At 49.5% G+C, this 16942-nt stretch overlaps 1 protein-coding gene across 2 annotated transcripts in view; it reads right to left on the bottom strand.

Annotated features, from left to right (window-relative positions):
• Positions 1-2645: 2645 nt before the first annotated feature.
• NLRP12 (NLR family pyrin domain containing 12) overlaps positions 2646-16942 on the bottom strand; it is a 33985-nt gene continuing 19688 nt past the window's right edge. For both annotated transcript variants that reach the window (XM_075998917.1, XM_075998918.1), the window contains 6 exons: positions 15530-15700; positions 13787-13957; positions 10509-10679; positions 9253-9423; positions 5187-5357; positions 2646-3844 (listed from right to left, as the gene is read on the bottom strand). In XM_075998917.1, coding sequence (XP_075855032.1) covers positions 3757-3844; positions 5187-5357; positions 9253-9423; positions 10509-10679; positions 13787-13957; positions 15530-15700 — 943 coding nt within the window. In that variant the 3' untranslated portion in view covers positions 2646-3756. The remainder of the gene's footprint in view (positions 3845-5186; positions 5358-9252; positions 9424-10508; positions 10680-13786; positions 13958-15529; positions 15701-16942) is intronic.

Below are 16942 nucleotides of genomic sequence, written 5' to 3'. Positions count from 1 at the left end.
AACCTGCCTATTGCTTGGATGCAGAAAGGCCGGGTGAGACGGGCAAGGGGCCTGTCCGTCCATGCATATCTGAGCGTGGAAAACCCCTTGCATTTTCTGTGTATTTCTTTGAGGGATCTCAGAGTAATGCTTGGAGTCTGGCAAGCTTTTTTTTTTTCTGTTTGAGACAGTTTCACCCAGTCACTTGGCCTAGAGTCCGTGGTGTCAGCCTAGTTCCCAGCAACCTCCAATTCGCCTGCCTCAGCTTCCCAGATGGCTGGGACCATAGACATGAGCCACCATGCCCGGCCAATTTTCTCTTTTTTTGAGACAGTCTCACTTTGTTGCCCAGGCTAGAGTGCCGTGGCTTAAGCCTAGCTCACAGCAACCTCAATCTCCTGGGCTCAGGCGATCCTCCTGCCTCAGCCTCCCGAGTAGCTGGGACTACAGGCATGCGCCACCATGCCTGGTTTGTTTTCTGTGTGTTTTTTTTTTTTTTTTTAGTTGGCCAATTAGTTTCTTTCTATTTTTAGTAGAGGCGGAGTGTCACTCTTGCTCAGGCTGGTTTCGAACTCCTGACCTTGAGGGATCCACCCGCCTCAGCCTCCCAGAGTGCTAGGATTACAGGCGTGAGCCACCGGGCCCGGCCCTCTCTATTTTTAATTCAATTTTTCTAATTTTAGTAGACACAGGCTCTCGCTCTCCCTCTTGCTTAAACTGGTCTCTGTAGCTCAGGCTGGTCCTGAACTCCTAAGCTCAAGCAATCCTCCCTCTTCGGCCTTCCAGAGTGCTGGGATTACAGGCCTGGCAAGTTCTCGATCTCTGGTTTGTGGCGTGTGGATAGACTTTAAGGTGATAGGGGTGTGTTTCTTTAAGTGCTGAAGTATTTTATTTCAAATTTTCTGCCTCCATGATTTTCCTAAATTTCTTCAATTTTACATGTCTTTCAGATTAGTCAAGGGTTATGCGTTGACCCTTAATCCAAAAGTGCTGTGCCTGGTGGGTAAGTACTAACTCTTGACTTCCCTAGTGGCTCCTTCCGACCTGTGGCACTCAAACTGTGGGGGCACTTTCTGTTATGTGACGAAAGTGCCGCTACTTTTTGAGTGTTACCGATTGAGAAAACTCGACCGGCAAATAGAGAAGCCGTAGATCTCAAGGACGGGGTGTGGCTGCGCCACGCTGCCTCTGAAGATGTCCAGGTGGAACTGCCCATCCCGTGACACTCAAATGTGGGAGCACTCTTCTGGAATCTAGGTGGAAAGTGCTTCAACATTTGGGTGTCATCGGTGGGCATCAGCTGCAAATGGCAGTTAAACCGGGCTTTGGGCTGGTTATTAAGCTGTGGTGTGCGCCTCCCACAGCACCTAGGGACTGTCCTGTGGAGAGCAATGGGGGGTGGCCAAGGGCACTTCACACGTGGCCAAGAATGAAGGCCAGGTGGGCTGCCGAGAGTCTGGGCTAGCTAGTGGGAGAGGAAGGGTGGGGCAACTACCCACCGCGGCCATGACACTGGTGCCCAAGCATGGGCGAGTGGTTGCTAAACGTCCGTGGCAGGTTAGGATGTATAGTGACTTGGGTGAACTGTAACGTGTACACTGTTTCAACGTGCTTGGACTGTTGCAGGCTCTGGTCCCTTTCAGGCATGAGGAGATCGCCGCGGGAACAGTCTTGAGCTCAAGACCGTGTTACTCAAAATGGAGGCACTTCCCTTTGTCTTCACTGGAAAGTGCTTCTGTTTTGGGTCTCGCTGTTTGAGGAAGGCGTCTCATCTTCCAGGAGCCACAACTGCATTTAGGATTCACTAACCCTCCTTCCTCCAGAGCCCGCTGTCCCCACGCTGCTCACGGCAGCTCTGGCCTGGGTTTCCTCGCTTTCTGCCCTGCGGGCCACACCCTGGGCCTTCCAGGCAGTGGCCTGCTTGGGGTCGCATGAGGGGAGGGTCGCATGAGCCCAGGAGGCCACTTGAACAATAGTGAGACCCCAGCTTACTAAAGCATTTTTTAAATTACAAATTTATTTTTCTTTTAGTCTCAGCCAATTTCCACCAGTAAAGTATTTTTAAAAATAAAATATTGTGTGAGCTGACTTGTTATTTCAGCATATCCCGGGGTGAGCATGGAGGGTGAGCGCCTGTAATTTCAGCAGCTTGGGAGGCTGGGGTCACTTTGGAGATTGGTCCCCCCACCATCCACAGTAACAGGGATGGGGAGGAATGGGTTCGAAACCCCTGATGGGGGGGTGGGGGAGGTATCTACTTTGGGGACCTGTAACCTGTAGGCTAACAAAAGGCTGCTCTAGGGGCTGGCACCTGCGATTTGGGGGATGACGCCATATTTTTCCTGTGGTGGCCTGGTGCCTTTATGTACCCCCTTGGTAAATTGGCAACCCTTCCCAAAGCAGTTGCAATTCCAGTTTTCTGCCCAGTTAAGTGCTCTCCCTGTTCCAATGAATATAACAGTGGAAATCGGAACTGTTAGGGGTGGCAAAGCATAAGCCACAGAGTATCAGCCATTAAGATTAGCATTTGAAAGGGGCCTGATTTTGACAGTAGGCCACCATGCGCAATTAGTTGCCTAGCAACAGAGGCTGCAATATGGACGCAGAATTGATGGACTCAGTCAGGTGTCTTGCAAAAAATCATTCCAAAGTCACTTAAAGTATGAGACATTAGGTTTATTAGCAGTATTTTGTTTTTCCTGCACTCCAGGTAACTATTTAGCTCCCAATGGTAAGTCTCCTGGTTTTGTCTTAGCAATTGTGGCATTTTGCCTCTCAGGGCTCAGCATTGCTGTTCCAGGCCCCTTAGGGCTCTGCTACTCACGTCACCTATGGCGTCCAGATCTGATGTAGATTCTCAGGTTCCAGGGAGCTTTGATAATAGCACCCCAAATGAGAAGAACCGTCCTGGTCTGTGGCCCAGCAGCGTTGACGCTGACTTGGGTGAAGTGCCAAGTCACCAAACTGGGCACGCCAGCCTGCCTTTTCATATTCACCCCACCTGGGCCCGAGTCTGCCTGTCGGCGTCCCAGGAGCTCCGGCCCGCGCGCACCAACGCCCGCGGTTCCCAAGTGCCCCCGCAGGCTGGTGACGGAAGGACTGTGGCCGTTGGGGGAGGACAGCTGGCTGGAGAAGCAGCCGCGCCTGGCGAGCTCCAGGCAGGCAGCCCCGGCCCCCGGCAGGGCCCCTGCGCAGACCCCGGGCAGGGTTGCTGGCATGAGGAGCATCTAAGGGCCATCTTGCACGGGAGTCTCCCCCAAACGCTCAGTTCCCCTACTGTCATCCAACGGGAACATTTTTGAGGAAGTGGTTTCCTTGATTTGGGCACGATGTGCGCTCGGGGTCAAGCGCCCGGAGGTCTGTCCCGTGCCTTGCGGGACACGCGTTCCCGTCCTCTGCCGCTAGGTGGCAGTGGTGCCCGCCCGTGGTAAACTGTCTCCCGGCACTGCCAGCGGCTCCTTGAGGGACGCGGTCACCCTCTTCCCAGCGCCGCGGCTGTCTAGTCATCTTGGCTTTCACTTCTCCTGTTAGGGGTCTTCAAACCTCTCCTAGGCGGTCATGCCCTGCCCGGAGCTCCCTGTGCGCGCCCACAATCCCAAAATTAAAGCTGCAGCACGCGTTGGTCCCCTAGGTCCCCAGCAGAAAGGACTTCTGGTCTCAGTCGGCAGGTGAATCTGCCTCCTGGGGAAGTGGACCCCTGGTCCTTGTGCTGTGTGGCCAAGGCGACCCGTCTTCCCCTGTCCGGACTTCAGGACAGGAGCCAGCAGGCAGGACCTGTCAGCAGCCAATGTCCAAGTAAGGTTTTGTCCCTCGAAGCGCTGCCAACCTCCTGTGGGTGGATTCCCGCAGCTCCATTCCAAATAACCTGAGGACAGCAGCGTGGGAAACGTCATTCCAGCCCGCTGTTGTGCATTCAATTAATAAATCTGAAGTTGCCTATTGTGTATCTTTCTCTGATAAAATAATTCCATTACCTTCCAATACTTCAACCCTTCTGGGAAACAGACCTACTCTATACTACACACAATTTTAAGTCTGTAACCTGTGTTAACTGATATAATTTATAATCTTAAGAAAAAGCAACTCTTCATTTTACAGAAGGGATACTAAGGTGAAGTAAGAGGTTGAATAAATAACTTGCAAAAAATAAGTCACCATAGCTGGGCGGCCTAGCACTCTGGGAGGCTGAGGCGGGCAATCGCTCAAGGTCAGGAGTTTGAAACCAGCCTGAGCAAGAGCAAGCCCCCGCCTCTACTAGAAAATAGATAGAAATTAACTGGCCAACTAAAAATATATAGAAAAACTTAGCCGGGCATGATGGCGCATGCCTGTAGTCCCAGCTACTCGGGAGGCTGAGGCAGGAGGATCGCTTAAGCCCAGGAGTTTGAGGCTGCTGTGAGCTAGGCTGATGCCATGGCACTCTAGCCTGGGCAGAGTGAGACTTTTGAGACAGAGTAAGACTCTGTCTCAAAAAAAAAAAAAAAACAAAAGATGTTAAATAACTTGCAAAAATATGTCACCTAGTTGATATGGATTAGACAGGATTAGAATTAGAACCTAGGCAGAGTAATCCTAGATTCTGACTCAGCTACAATGGCCCCATTTGAGATTAGGAAATAAATACTCAGTAAATTATCCAAGCTCGGCCGGGCGCGGTGGCTCACGCCTGTAATCCTAGCTCTCTGGGAGGCCGAGGCGGGAAGATTGCTCGAGGTCAGGAGTTCGAAACCAGCCTGAGCAAGAGCGAGACCCGTCTCTACTATAAATAGAAAGAAATTAATTGGCCAACTAATATATACAAAAAATTAGCCGGGCATGGTGGCACATGCCTGTAGTCCCAGCTACTTGGGAGGCTGAGGCAGGAGGATCCCTTGAGCCCAGGAGTTTGAGGTTGCTGTGAGCTAGGCTGACGCCACGGCACTCACTCTAGCCTGGGCAGCAAAGCGAGACTCTGTCTCAAAAAAAAAAAAAAAAAAAAAAAAAAAATTATCCAAGCTCACGCAGGCAGTAGATGGTATAGAAGTCTCCAAGAGGTGTGGCAAGCTAAGGCCTCGTGTATTCTGCGCAATTGCGTATGTGAGTGGATAAATGAAATGTTTCCAAGTTTTCCAGATTATTTACCCACCAAACCTGTGAGTCTCAATTATTGACCCCGAGGCTCCCAACCGACCTGCCTCCTCCAGAGAGAACCAGGAACCCTCTCTCACCAGAGGACTCGGAGTGGGCAGCTGGGAAGGCTCAGCGGCTTGCACAGCAGCCGGACACCTGTGTCCCCCAGGGCGTTGTTGGTCAGGTAAAGCTCAGCCAGGGTCTGGTTGATCCCCAGGGTGGAAGAAAGGTCCCTGCACGCCTTAGCCGTGAGGCCACAGCTGTCCAGCCTGTGGAAGATGAAGCAGCAACATTAGAGGCCGGGCGCCGTGGCTCACGCCTGTAATCCCAGCACTCTGGGAGGCCCAGGAGGGCAGATTGCTCAAGGTCAGGAGTTCGAAACCAGCCTGAGCAAGAGCGAGACCCCGTCTCTACTATAAATAGAAACAAATTAGTTGGCCAACTAATATATATAGAAAAAATTAGCCGGGCATGGTGGCGCATGTCTGTAGTCCCAGCTACTCAGGAGGCTGAGGCAGGAGGATCACTCGAGCCCAGGAGTTTGAGGTTGCTGTGAACTAGGCTGACGCCACGGCACTCACTCTAGCCTGGGCAACAAAGCGAGACTCTGTCTCAAAAAAAAAAAAAAAGCAGCAACATTGGGCACTACTCTGGGAGAGCCTCGTTTTCCAAGGGAATGCGTTGAAGTTTTCAGGAGACCAATTTAAGAGAAAGCAGAGTTGTCCAGAGCCAGTGTAGGTTAAGGCCAATGTGGGGATGGCAAGCATTTAAGAAAGGCATTCAAGGCCGGTCACCGTGGCTCACGCCTGTAATCCTAGCACTCTGGGAGGCCGACGCAGGTGGATCGCTCGAGGCCAGGAGTTCGAAACCAGCCTGAGTGAGAGTGAGACCCCCGTCTGTACTAAAAATATAAAGAAATTAATCGGCCAACTGAAAACACATAGAAAAAATTAGCCGGGCACGGTGGCGCATGCCTGTAGTCCCAGCTACCCGGGAGGCTGAGGCAGAAGGATCACTCGAGCCCAGGAGTTTGACGTTGCTGTGAGCGAGGCTGACGCCACGGCACTCACTCTAGCCTGGGCAACAAAGGGAGACTCTGTCTCAAAAAAAAAAAAAAAAAAAGAAGAAAGGCATTTACTGTGATCCTAAATTCACAGCTCCACCCATAAGGGACACCTGTTGATTTGGAAGCCCAGGGTCCACTTCCCTCCGGGGTATTCTGCCCCAACTTCCCATGGAAACCCAGTCTCAGTCCAGCTGTGGTCAACCTTGTCCTTAAGCTCTAGAGATGGACATGGGCTCTAGGCCGAAGTCTCTCATTTTCCATGTCCCCAGCCACCATGAATGGTTCCAGCTGGGGCACAAGATCCCCGCAACGCCCACGAATCCAAAGCCATACTTTTCTTGGAGCTTTTTCTTTCAGGGCTTGGATTTGGAATGAGTAAAATGTAGGCATCTGCTACCAAGCTGGGGGAGCCTGTCCCATAAAGGAGCCGACATACCCTCAAGGATGGGAGATAACGGAAATCAGGGCCCCGACAACTGGGGGAGCCACGCGGAAGCCCATGGGGGTCTTTCATATGCTGGAGAGGGCGGGGCGGGGGGCGGGGGGAGGCTGGGTGAGGAGTAGTTGGTTCATGGGTACAAACACACAGATGGGAAGAATAAGTTCTGGTGTTTGATACCACAGTAGGGTAATTATAGTTAATAATTTATTGAATATTTCAAAAATAGCTAGAATCCTCATTAGTATAGTGGGAAGTAAAAATAAAAATAAAATAACTAGAAGATTTGGAATGTTCCCAACACAAAGAAATGATGAATGTTTGAGGTGATGGGTACCCTAATTACCCTGATTTGATCAGTATATATTGCAGGCATATGTAGCAAAATATCACATGAACCCCATACTCAGGTACAATTACTATATGTCAATTTTTGAAAAGAGATCCAGGAATGGAGGATGATTTTACAAAATAGATAATGTCTCATCCCAATCCAAGCCCTTCAAGTTAGGGGTCTGGCTGGCATGAGAGAAAGGGGAAGGAGGGAGTCATAGCATTTGATTACAATTTACACCGGACCAGGTTGAAATTTTTTTTTTTTTTTTTTTTGAGACAGAGTCTTGCTTTGATGCCCAGGCTAGAGTGAGTGCCGTGGCGTCAGCCTAGCTCACGGCAACCTCACACTCCTGGGCTCAAGCGATCCTCCTGCCTCAGCCTCCCGAGTAGCTGGGATTACAGGCATGCGCCACCATGCCCGGCTAATTTTTTCTATATATATTAGTTGACCAATTAATTTCTTTCTATTTATAGTAGAGACAGGGTCTCGCTCTTGCTCAGTCTGGTTTCGAACTCCTGACCTCAAGCAATCCGCTGGCCTCGGCCTCCCAGAGTGCTAGGATTACAGGCGTGAACCACCGCGCCCGGCCCAGGTTGAATTTTTTTTTTTTTTTTGAGACAGTGTCTCACTTTGCCCAGGCTAGAGTGAGTGCCGTGGCGTCAGCCTAGCTCACAGCAACCTCAAACTCCTGGGTTCAAGCGATCCTTCTGCCTCAGCCTCCCGAGTAGCTGGGAGTACAGGCATGCGACACCATGCCAGCTAGTTTTTTCTATATATATTAGTTGGCCAATTAATTTCTTTCTATTTATAGTAGAGACAGGGTCTCGCTCTTGCTCAGTCTGGTTTCGAACTCCTGACCTCAAGCAATCCGCTGGCCTCGGCCTCCCAGAGTGCTAGGATTACAGGCGTGAACCACCGCGCCCGGCCCAGGTTGAATTTTTTTTTTTTTTTTTTGAGACAGTGTCTCACTTTGCCCAGGCTAGAGTGAGTGCCGTGGCGTCAGCCTAGCTCACAGCAACCTCAAACTCCTGGGTTCAAGCGATCCTTCTGCCTCAGCCTCCCGAGTAGCTGGGAGTACAGGCATGCGACACCATGCCAGCTAGTTTTTTCTATATATATTAGTTGGCCAATTAATTTCTTTCTATTTATAGTAGAGACGAGGTCTCACTCTTGCTCAGCCTGGTTTCCAACTCCTGACCTTGAGCAATCCGCCCGCCTCGGCCTCCCAGAGTGCTAGGATTATAGGCGTGAGCCACTGCGCCTGGCCCAGGTTGAATTTTTGATTATCAAAACTTTATTGAAAAGCTATGAATCTGCTCAAGTAAATGTCAAGGGAAGAAGAGACTCTGGGAGGCCAAGGTGGACGGATCGTTTGAGCTCAGGAGTTCAAGACAAACCTGAGCAAGAGCGATACCCTGTCTCTACTATAAATAGAAAGAAATTAATTGCCCAACTAATATATATAGAAAAAGTAAGCCGGGCATGGTGGCACATGCCTGTAGTCCCAGCTACTCGGGAGGCTGAGGCAGGAGGATCGCTTGAGCCCAGGAGTTTGAGGTTGCTGTGAGCTAGGCTGACACCACGGCACTCACTTTAGCCTGGACAGCAAAGCAAGACTCTGTCTCAAAAAAAAAAAAAAAAAAAAAGGGAAGAAGAGGGATTTTGCAAAAACATGTTTAGAGGCAACACTTGAAGGAACAACGGAGCAACTTATGTTTGTGTTGAATTACATAAACAGCTTGTACAGTATGTTTCCTCTTTTTTTTTTTTGAGTCAGTCTCACTCTGTTGCCTGGGCTAGAGTGCCGTGGCGTCAGCCTAGCTCACAGCAACCTCAAACCCCTGGGCTCAAGCGATCCTCCTGCCTCAACCTCCTGAGTAGCTGGGACTACAGGCATGTGCCACCATGCCTGGCTGATTTTTTCTGTATATTTTTAGTTGACCGATTAATTTCTTTCTATTTTAGTAGAGACAAGGTCTCACTCTTGCTCAGGCTGGTTTCAAACTCCTCACCTTGAGCAATCCACCTGCCTCAGCCTCCCAGAGTTCTAGGATTACTGGCGACAGCCACTGTGCCTGGCCTGTTTCCTCTTTTTTAAAATTTATTTTTATTTTGAAAAAGTTTAATTTTGATTTTTTTTTTTTAATCAGGTAGCCTCCCAGAACAGAATAGATTCAGAGAGAGTCTCTATTTTCTCTTTTGACCTCTTTCTTCTCTCCTTGGAAATTCCAAAGTGAGGGAGGAACAGTCCTTTCTTAGGAAAACAAAGGAAGAGAAAGCGCTCCCACCCGGGTGGCCACCACGCCCGCGGGGGACACTCACCACAGCTTCTGCAGCCTGCAGGCGGGATGTCGCAGCCCCGCGCCCAGCAGCCGCAGGCCCCCGTCCCCCAGGTCGTTGAAGCTCAGATCCAGCTCCAGGAGGTGGCGGCTGGCTTGGAGCACGTCGCAGAGTGCAGCGCAGGCCGCAGCGCCCAGCCGGCAGATGCCCAACCTGCGAGACAGGGCAGGGCGACAGGACAGTCCCAGTGAGCAGGGTTCTGGCCTCTGCAGTCCCCTCCACGAGGGCTCCCGCACCCAGTGCTGACAGAGCCGCAGAGGCGGCCTCCGTCTCCACCCTGGAGAGAGAGAGAGGACAAGACAGAAGTAGGCAGGGGGACGAGAGGAAAGGGATGAACAACAGGGGCGGTGGCCGCCAGGCTGAGGCGGGAGTGTCGCCTGAGCCCAGGAGCTGGAGCCCAGCCTGGGGAACAGGGCGAGAGGGCATCTGAGCTCTTAAAAAGAATAAAAAAGATTGCATTTTAAAGCACTTCTAGTCACTGCAAGAGAGAGTTGACACAGCTTCTACCCTTCTGGAATGCCACGTGCGCACACACACATATACATACAAATGACAAAATTTGGTAGGTGATGCCCAGAGGAGGTATAAGGTCATCTAAGATCATAAAACTAGGAACTCAGACCTCATCTAGGGATTAGGGAGAGTGTCCATGGAAAGTGGCGTTTGTCCAAGAAGATGAATTTACCTTCTCTGGGCAAAAAGGGACAGCACAGAGGAATGACATTCCAGAAAGCAAGAGTTGCTTGTGCAAAGGCCCTGTGGCAGAAATTTTATTTATTTTCTTTTTCTTTTTTTTTTTTTTTTTTGAGACAGAGTCTCACTTTGTTGCCCGGGCTAGAGTGAGTGCCGTGGTGTCAGCCTAGCTCACAGCAACCTCAAACTCCTGGGCTCAAGTGATCCTCCTGCCTCGGCCTCCCGAGTAGCTGGGACTACAGGCATGCGCCACCATGGCGGGTTAATTTTTTCTATATATGTTAGTTGGCCAATTAATTTCTTTGTATTTATAGTAGAGACGGGGTCTCGCTCTTGCTCAGGCTGGTTTCGAACTCCTGACCTTGAGCAATCCGCCCGCCTCGGCCTCCCAGAGTGCTGGGATTACAGGCTGAGCCAGTGCGCTGGGCCCCAGCAATGTTTTCAAAAGGAGGCTGGTGTAGCTAGAGTTCAGGAGAAGAGGGGAGGCAGCGTCGCTGAGGGCGGCGTTATGGGTCTGGACTCCTAAGATGGCAGGCGAAGCGCACCGGAGCGTCTGGAGCGTGCACGTGGGGTGCCTGAGGCCCTGGCACAGCAGCAGCGTCCCGGGGTCCCCCAGCTCATTCAGGCCCAGGTCCAGCTCCACCAGGCTCCGGTTCTCACGCAGGGTCGGGGCCAGATCTTCACAGGCAGCAGCCGTGAGGTGGCAGATCTTCAACCTGCACAAAATCCAATCCAACAAATATTACCGAGTGTTTTCCATGTGAAGAGTATCGTGTCCCCTCTCACTAATCTTAAAAGTAATGTATTTTCAGACAAACAATCCAGTTAAAAAATGGACAAAAGACTTGATTAGACACTTCTCCAAATAAAAAATTAGCCAGGCATGGTGGTGCATGCCTGTAGTCCCAGCTACTCGGGAGGCTGAGGCAGGAGGATCGCCTGAGCCCAGGAGTTGGAGGTTGCTGTGAGCTAGGCTGATGCCACAGCATTCTAGCCCAGGCAACAGAGTGACACTCTGCCTCAAAAGAAAAAAGGAAACAGGCCAGGTGTAGTGGCTCGCACCTGTAATTCCAGCACTTTGGAAGGCTGAGGTAGATTGATTGTTTGAGGTCAAGAATTTGAGACCAGCCTGGGTAACACAGTGAGACCATGTCTATAAAAAAAAAAATGAGCCGGGCGTGGTGGCTCACGCCTGTAATCCTAGCTCTCTGGGAGGCCGAGACGGGCGGATTGCTCAAGGTCAGGAGTTCGAAACCAGCCTGAGCAAGAGCGAGACCTCGTCTCTACTATAAATAGAAAGAAATTAATTGGCCAACTAATATATATAGAAAAAATTAGCCGGGCATGGTGGCACATGCCTGTAGTCCCAGCTACTCGGGAGGCTGAGGCAGGAGGATTGCTTGAGCCTAGGAGTTTGAGGTTGCTGTGAGCTAGGCTGACGCCACGGCACTCACTCTAGCCTGGGCAACAAGTGAGACTCTGTCTCAAAAAAAAAAAAAAAAAAAATGAGCTAGGTGTGGTGATGCACCTGTAGTCCCAGCTACTGGGGAGGCTGAAGTGGGAGGATGGCTTGAGCCCAGGAGCTCAAGGCTGTAGTGAGCTATGATTGCTCCACTGCACACTAGCTGGGTAACAGAGCAAGACCCTACCTTTAAAACAAAAAACAAAAATCTCAGACGATAACAAGTATTGGTGGCCAGGCATGGTGGCTCATGCCTGTAATCCAAGCACTCAGGGAGGCTGAGGTGGGAGGACTGCTTGAGCTCAGGAGTTTGAGACCAGCCTGAGCAAGAGTTAGACCCTGTCTCTACTAAAAAATAGAAAGAAATTTGGCCAGGCAACTAAAAATATAAAAAATGTATCCAGCTGTAGTGGCACATGCCCGTAGTCCCAGCTACTCGGGAGGCTGAGTCAGGAGGATCGCTTGAGCCCAGGTGTTTGAGGTTGCTGTGAGCTAGGCTGATGCCACGGCACTCTAGCCCAGGTAACAGAGTGAGACTCTGTCTCATAAAAACAAAACAAAACAAAACAAAAACAAGTATTGGTGAAGAAGTGGAGAAACTGGAACCTTATGCACATTGGCTGGAATGTAAAATGTCATTAACTGCTATGAAAAACAATATGTCAGTTCCTAAAAAAATTTAAAAATAGAATTACCATAGAATCCAGAAATTCTACTTCTAGATGTATATTAAAAACAATTGAAAGTAGGGTCTTGAGGGAATATTTGTATGCCAGTGATCATTGCAGTATTATTCACAATAGCGAAGAGCTGGAAGCAACTCAAGGGGCCACTGACAGATGGATGGATCAATAACCAATAGCCAGAACGAGGCATATTCCTGCAAGAGAATATTCTTTGGCCTAAGGAAGAAAGGAGATTCTGAAACGCCATACAACCTTGATAACGTTATAGTAAGAATGAACCTTCAGGACATTATTTTCAGTGAAATAAGCCAGTCACTAAAAGCAAATATTCTATTGCAACAAGGTGTACAGCTAGTGTTACAGGTCTTGTTGCAGCACTTGGCCCGGGAAAGCACTGAGCGGCACACGAAGAGCAGATCAGTCTTTATCCCTTCATCAGGCTCAGCCAACTGCTGACTTCTGACCCCCCTTCCTCAGGCTCCTCCTGTTTTTATACCCTTGGTAGGAATCAAAAAGCGTCCAATCAGCAACAAGCTTCAACATCCAATCAGCAACAGCGGGATTCAAAAAGTATCCAATCAACATCGCGCAGCCAGCTCCAAGGGAGGACGGGAGCAGGAGGCCAAGCACCTGGCGGGGACAGCAGGTGTGGACACGCGAGGCCCCGCCCAGCAGTGCGCACCTGCCGTGGGGGAGCGGCTGCGCCCCAGCGCTCGGCGGTCTTCCCCTGTCACTACGATTCCATTTACATGAGGAACTTAGAGGAATGAAATTCACAGAGACAGAAAGCAGAGTGGAGGATGCCGGGGTGGGGCAGGGAATGGCAGTTGTGAGTGGGCGCAGAACTTCAGTTTTGCGAGAAGGAAGGCGTTCCGGGGATGGCCGGCGGCGATGGCTGCACACCGGCCCGAAGGCCCTGAACGCCACTGAGCTGCACACTTCCAAATGCTCAAGATGGTAACTTTTTTGTTACATGTATTTTGCCAGTTAAAAAACATTTTAAGGTAATGCATTTTCTTGGTTAAAATATTGGGAAATATGTTTGTGGCCATCGGTGTGACTCCTCGGGCTCCCTTTGATGTGTGTCTTGGGGACCCACCTCAGCCCAAAGGGTGGACTGACTGGTGCAACCATAAACCCATCTTCTTTGGTTTTTATTTATTTATTTGTTTATTTATTTATTTATTTTTGAGACAGAGTCTCGCTTTGTTGCCTAGGCTAGAATGAGTGCCGTGGCATCAGCCTAGCTCACAGCAACCTCAAACTCCTGGGCTCAAGCCATCCTGCTGCCTCAGCCTCCCAAGTGGCTGGGACTACAGGCATGCGCCACCATGCCCGGCTAATTTTTTCTATATATATTAGTTGGCCAATTAATTTCTTTCTATTTATAGTAGAGACGGGGTCTCGCTCTTGCTCAGGCTGGTTTCGAACTCCTGACCTCGAGCAACCCTCCCGCCTCGGCCTCTCAGAGTGCTAGGATTACAGGCGTGAGCCACCGCGCCCGGCCACCACATTTTCTTTATTCAAACATCCATGGACAGTTGGGTTGTTTCTACTTTTGGCCACTGTGAATAACGCTGCTATAATTATTGGTGTACAGATAGTGGATGCGTTTCTGTGCTGTCATTCAATATGAAGAGATTTGCCATTTCAGTTGGCCCCACGAAGAACTCACCACAAGGTCCGTAGTCTGCAGACTGGATGCCGCAGTCCCTGGCACAACCACCTCAGGCCCGAATCCTCCAGAGCGTTTCCTGTCAGGTCGAGTTCTATCAGATGTGGGTTGGTGCTGAGCACAGACGCAATCTCCCGGCAGGCCGCGGCCTCCAGCTGACACTTCCTCAACCTTGGGAGGAGAGAGATGTTGAAGTAGGCGCCATCATGCTTTTCTGTGTCCTTATTGCTTGTGCCGTGGCCTGTTTAATCACCCAACACTAACCTACACATGTCACTAGAGCTACAGAGATAAACAAGACGCGGTCATTTGCAACAAGGAGCATTCTGTCTCATAAGACAAACAGGGAAGCAATCAAAATCCAGCGTGGTGGCTCGTCCAAAGGTAGTGAGTTATCTCAATTGATTGCTCACAGTCAGTTACAGATCGAGCTCCTTGTTCTTCTCTTTCCCCCTTCTCACTACTGCACTTGACTAGTCTTAAAATTAAAAAATAAAATAGGCCGGGCACGGTGGCTCACGCCTGTAATCCTAGCACTCTGGGAGGCCGAGGCGAGCAGATTGTTCGAGGTCAGGAGTTCGAAACCAGCCTGAGCAAGAGTGAGGCCCCGTCTCTACTAAAAATAGAAGCAAATTAATTGGCCAACTAAAAATATATAGAAAAAATTAGCCAGGCATGGTGGCGCATGCCTGTAGTCCCAGCTACCTGGGAGGCTGAGGCAGGAGGATCGCTTGAGCCCAGGAGTTTGAGGTTGCTGTGAGCTAGGCTGATGCCATGGCACTCATTGTAGCCTAGGCAACAAAGCGAGACTCTGTCTCAAAAAAAAAAAAAAAAAAAAAAAAAAAAAAAAAGCCAGTGCTGGGAGTCACTCCCTTGGTTCTCAGCTAGGAGTGGAGATTGTGATCACCAGGGAAATTTGTCTCAAAAAAAAATTAAAAAATAAATAAAATAAATAAAGTCTAGCGTGGTACCATCAAGTCAGTAGAGGGCGCCAGTTCAGGGCGGGGTCTCTAGAGTTCAACGACTGCATTTTTATCCACCTCTATCACCCTGTGATTTCAAGCAAGATTTATCAGATCTCAATTTTATGTGTCACCTGCAGTTGTGTCTCAGGTTCACTGTCTATGCAATGAGGATGATAATAGTACCTCCTTCATAAAGTTGTTGCAAGGATTAAATAATTTGCTAAACAAAGGACGTGGAACGGGGCCTGGCACATAGTGAGTGCCCAGTGAACACGAGCTGCTGTTTGTGAAACCGTCACGGTGGAGGTGCCACCTAACTCAGCTTTGGGAAACAGGATGTATTGGTAGGGAAGGCTCTGGGAGGGCTGGAGGTGGATCTCAAAAGCCGAGTAGGAATTCACCCAGAGGAAGAGGATGAGGCTGGCACTGTGGGAAAAGGGGGTTGCTCAACTAAAGGCTCTTTGATCAGGGAGCCTGGGACCCTGATTGCTCAGGACAGAGTCAGTGAGGAGGTTGTTCGTTCTAGATGGGCGAGTGGCCCCAGGGACCCCTCACCATGTGGACACAAGTGGGGTCAGAGGAGGCCAGAAAGAGGCCCTCAAAAGTGCACAGACTCCAGGGCAGGAGTCAAAGTCGTGGGATTAACCGTAAACCCTGATTCAGAGGTAGAGATCTGGGTATCAGCAGAATTTGGGGGTGTTTCAAGCCCCAGGAGACAATGAGCTTGCCTAGAGAGATCACACAGATCAGGAACTTTTTCTCAGGGATGGAGACTCACCGGATCATCTGCAGCCTGCATTTGGGATGTTGCAGCCCTTCGCAAAGCAGTTCTATGCCTGGAAGTCCGAGGCTGTTGCCGCTCAGATCCATCCTTATTAAATGCTTATTGGCTATAAGAGTGGCTGCGAGGTCCTGGCAGGCAGAGCTGGAGATGTGGCACTTCTTCAGTCTACAACGGGAAAAAGTAAAATGAGCTAGGTCATTTACTTTGTGGTAGTTTTGTGGTCCCCCCCCTTTCCTTTTCTCTCTCCCTCTATTAGGCTACACCTATTTGTCCCCTCTTTCTAAAATAAAAGAAAGGAGATTAGGGTTTCCAGGGACTGATCGGAGGGGGCATGTGGAGGGAATACTAATGGGCTTAGGGTTTCTTTTTGGAGTGATGAAAATGTTGTAGAATTAGATAATAGTGATGTTTGCAGAGCCATATGAATATACTAAAATCATTGAATTATACACTTTAAAAGGGTACATTTTCTTTTTTTTTTTTTTTTTTTTTTTGAGACAGAGTCTCGCTTGTTGCCCAGGCTAGAGTGAGTGCCGTGGCGTCAGCCTAGCTCACAGCAACCTCAAACTCCTGGGCTCAAGCAATCCTGCTGCCTCAGCCTCCCGAGTAGCTGGGACTACAGGCATGTGCCACCATGCCCGGCTAATTTTATATATATATGAGTTGGCCAATTAATTTCTTTCTATTTATAGTAGAGACGGGGTCTCGCTCTTGCTCAGGCTGGTTTCGAACTCCTGACCTCGAGCAATCCGCCCGCCTCAGCCTCCCAGAGTGCTAGGATTACAGGCGTGAGCCACCGCGCCTGGCTTAAAAGGGTACATTTTCTGGCATGTGAATTATATTTCAATTTTTAAAAAGCAACAAAATAACAATATACTGTATTCTTGAAAATTGCTAAGATTGTAGATTTTTAAGTGTTCTCACCACAAAAATGGTAACTTTGTGGGGTGATGTATATGTTGATTAGCTAGATTTAGCCATTTCACAATCTCTATATATTTCAAAACATCATGTTGTACATGACAAATACCTATAATTTTATCTTTCAAATTAAAAAACTTTTTAAAAAGCAACGAGAACAATATAAAATGTTTTTTTTTTTTTTTTTTTTTTTTTTTTTTTTTTTTGAGACAGAGTCTCGCTTTGTTGTCCAGGCTAGAGTGAGTGCCGTGGCGTCAGCCTAGCTCACAGCAACCTCAAACTCCTGGGCTCGAGTGATCCTTCTGCCTCAGCCTCCCAAGTAGCTGGGACTACAGGCATGCACCACCATGCCCGGCTAATTTTTTATATATATATCAGTTGGCCAATTGATTTCTTTCTATTTATAGTAGAGACGGGGTCTCGCTCTTGCTCTGGCTGGTTTTGAACTCCTGACCTTGAGCAATCCGCCCGCCTCGGCCTCCCAAG

Source organism: Microcebus murinus, chromosome 32, assembly GCF_040939455.1.
Source record: "Microcebus murinus isolate Inina chromosome 32, M.murinus_Inina_mat1.0, whole genome shotgun sequence".
NCBI lineage: Eukaryota > Metazoa > Chordata > Mammalia > Primates > Cheirogaleidae > Microcebus > Microcebus murinus.
Note: the sequence above shows the minus strand (reverse complement) of the source record. Positions and strands in the feature narration are given on the sequence as shown.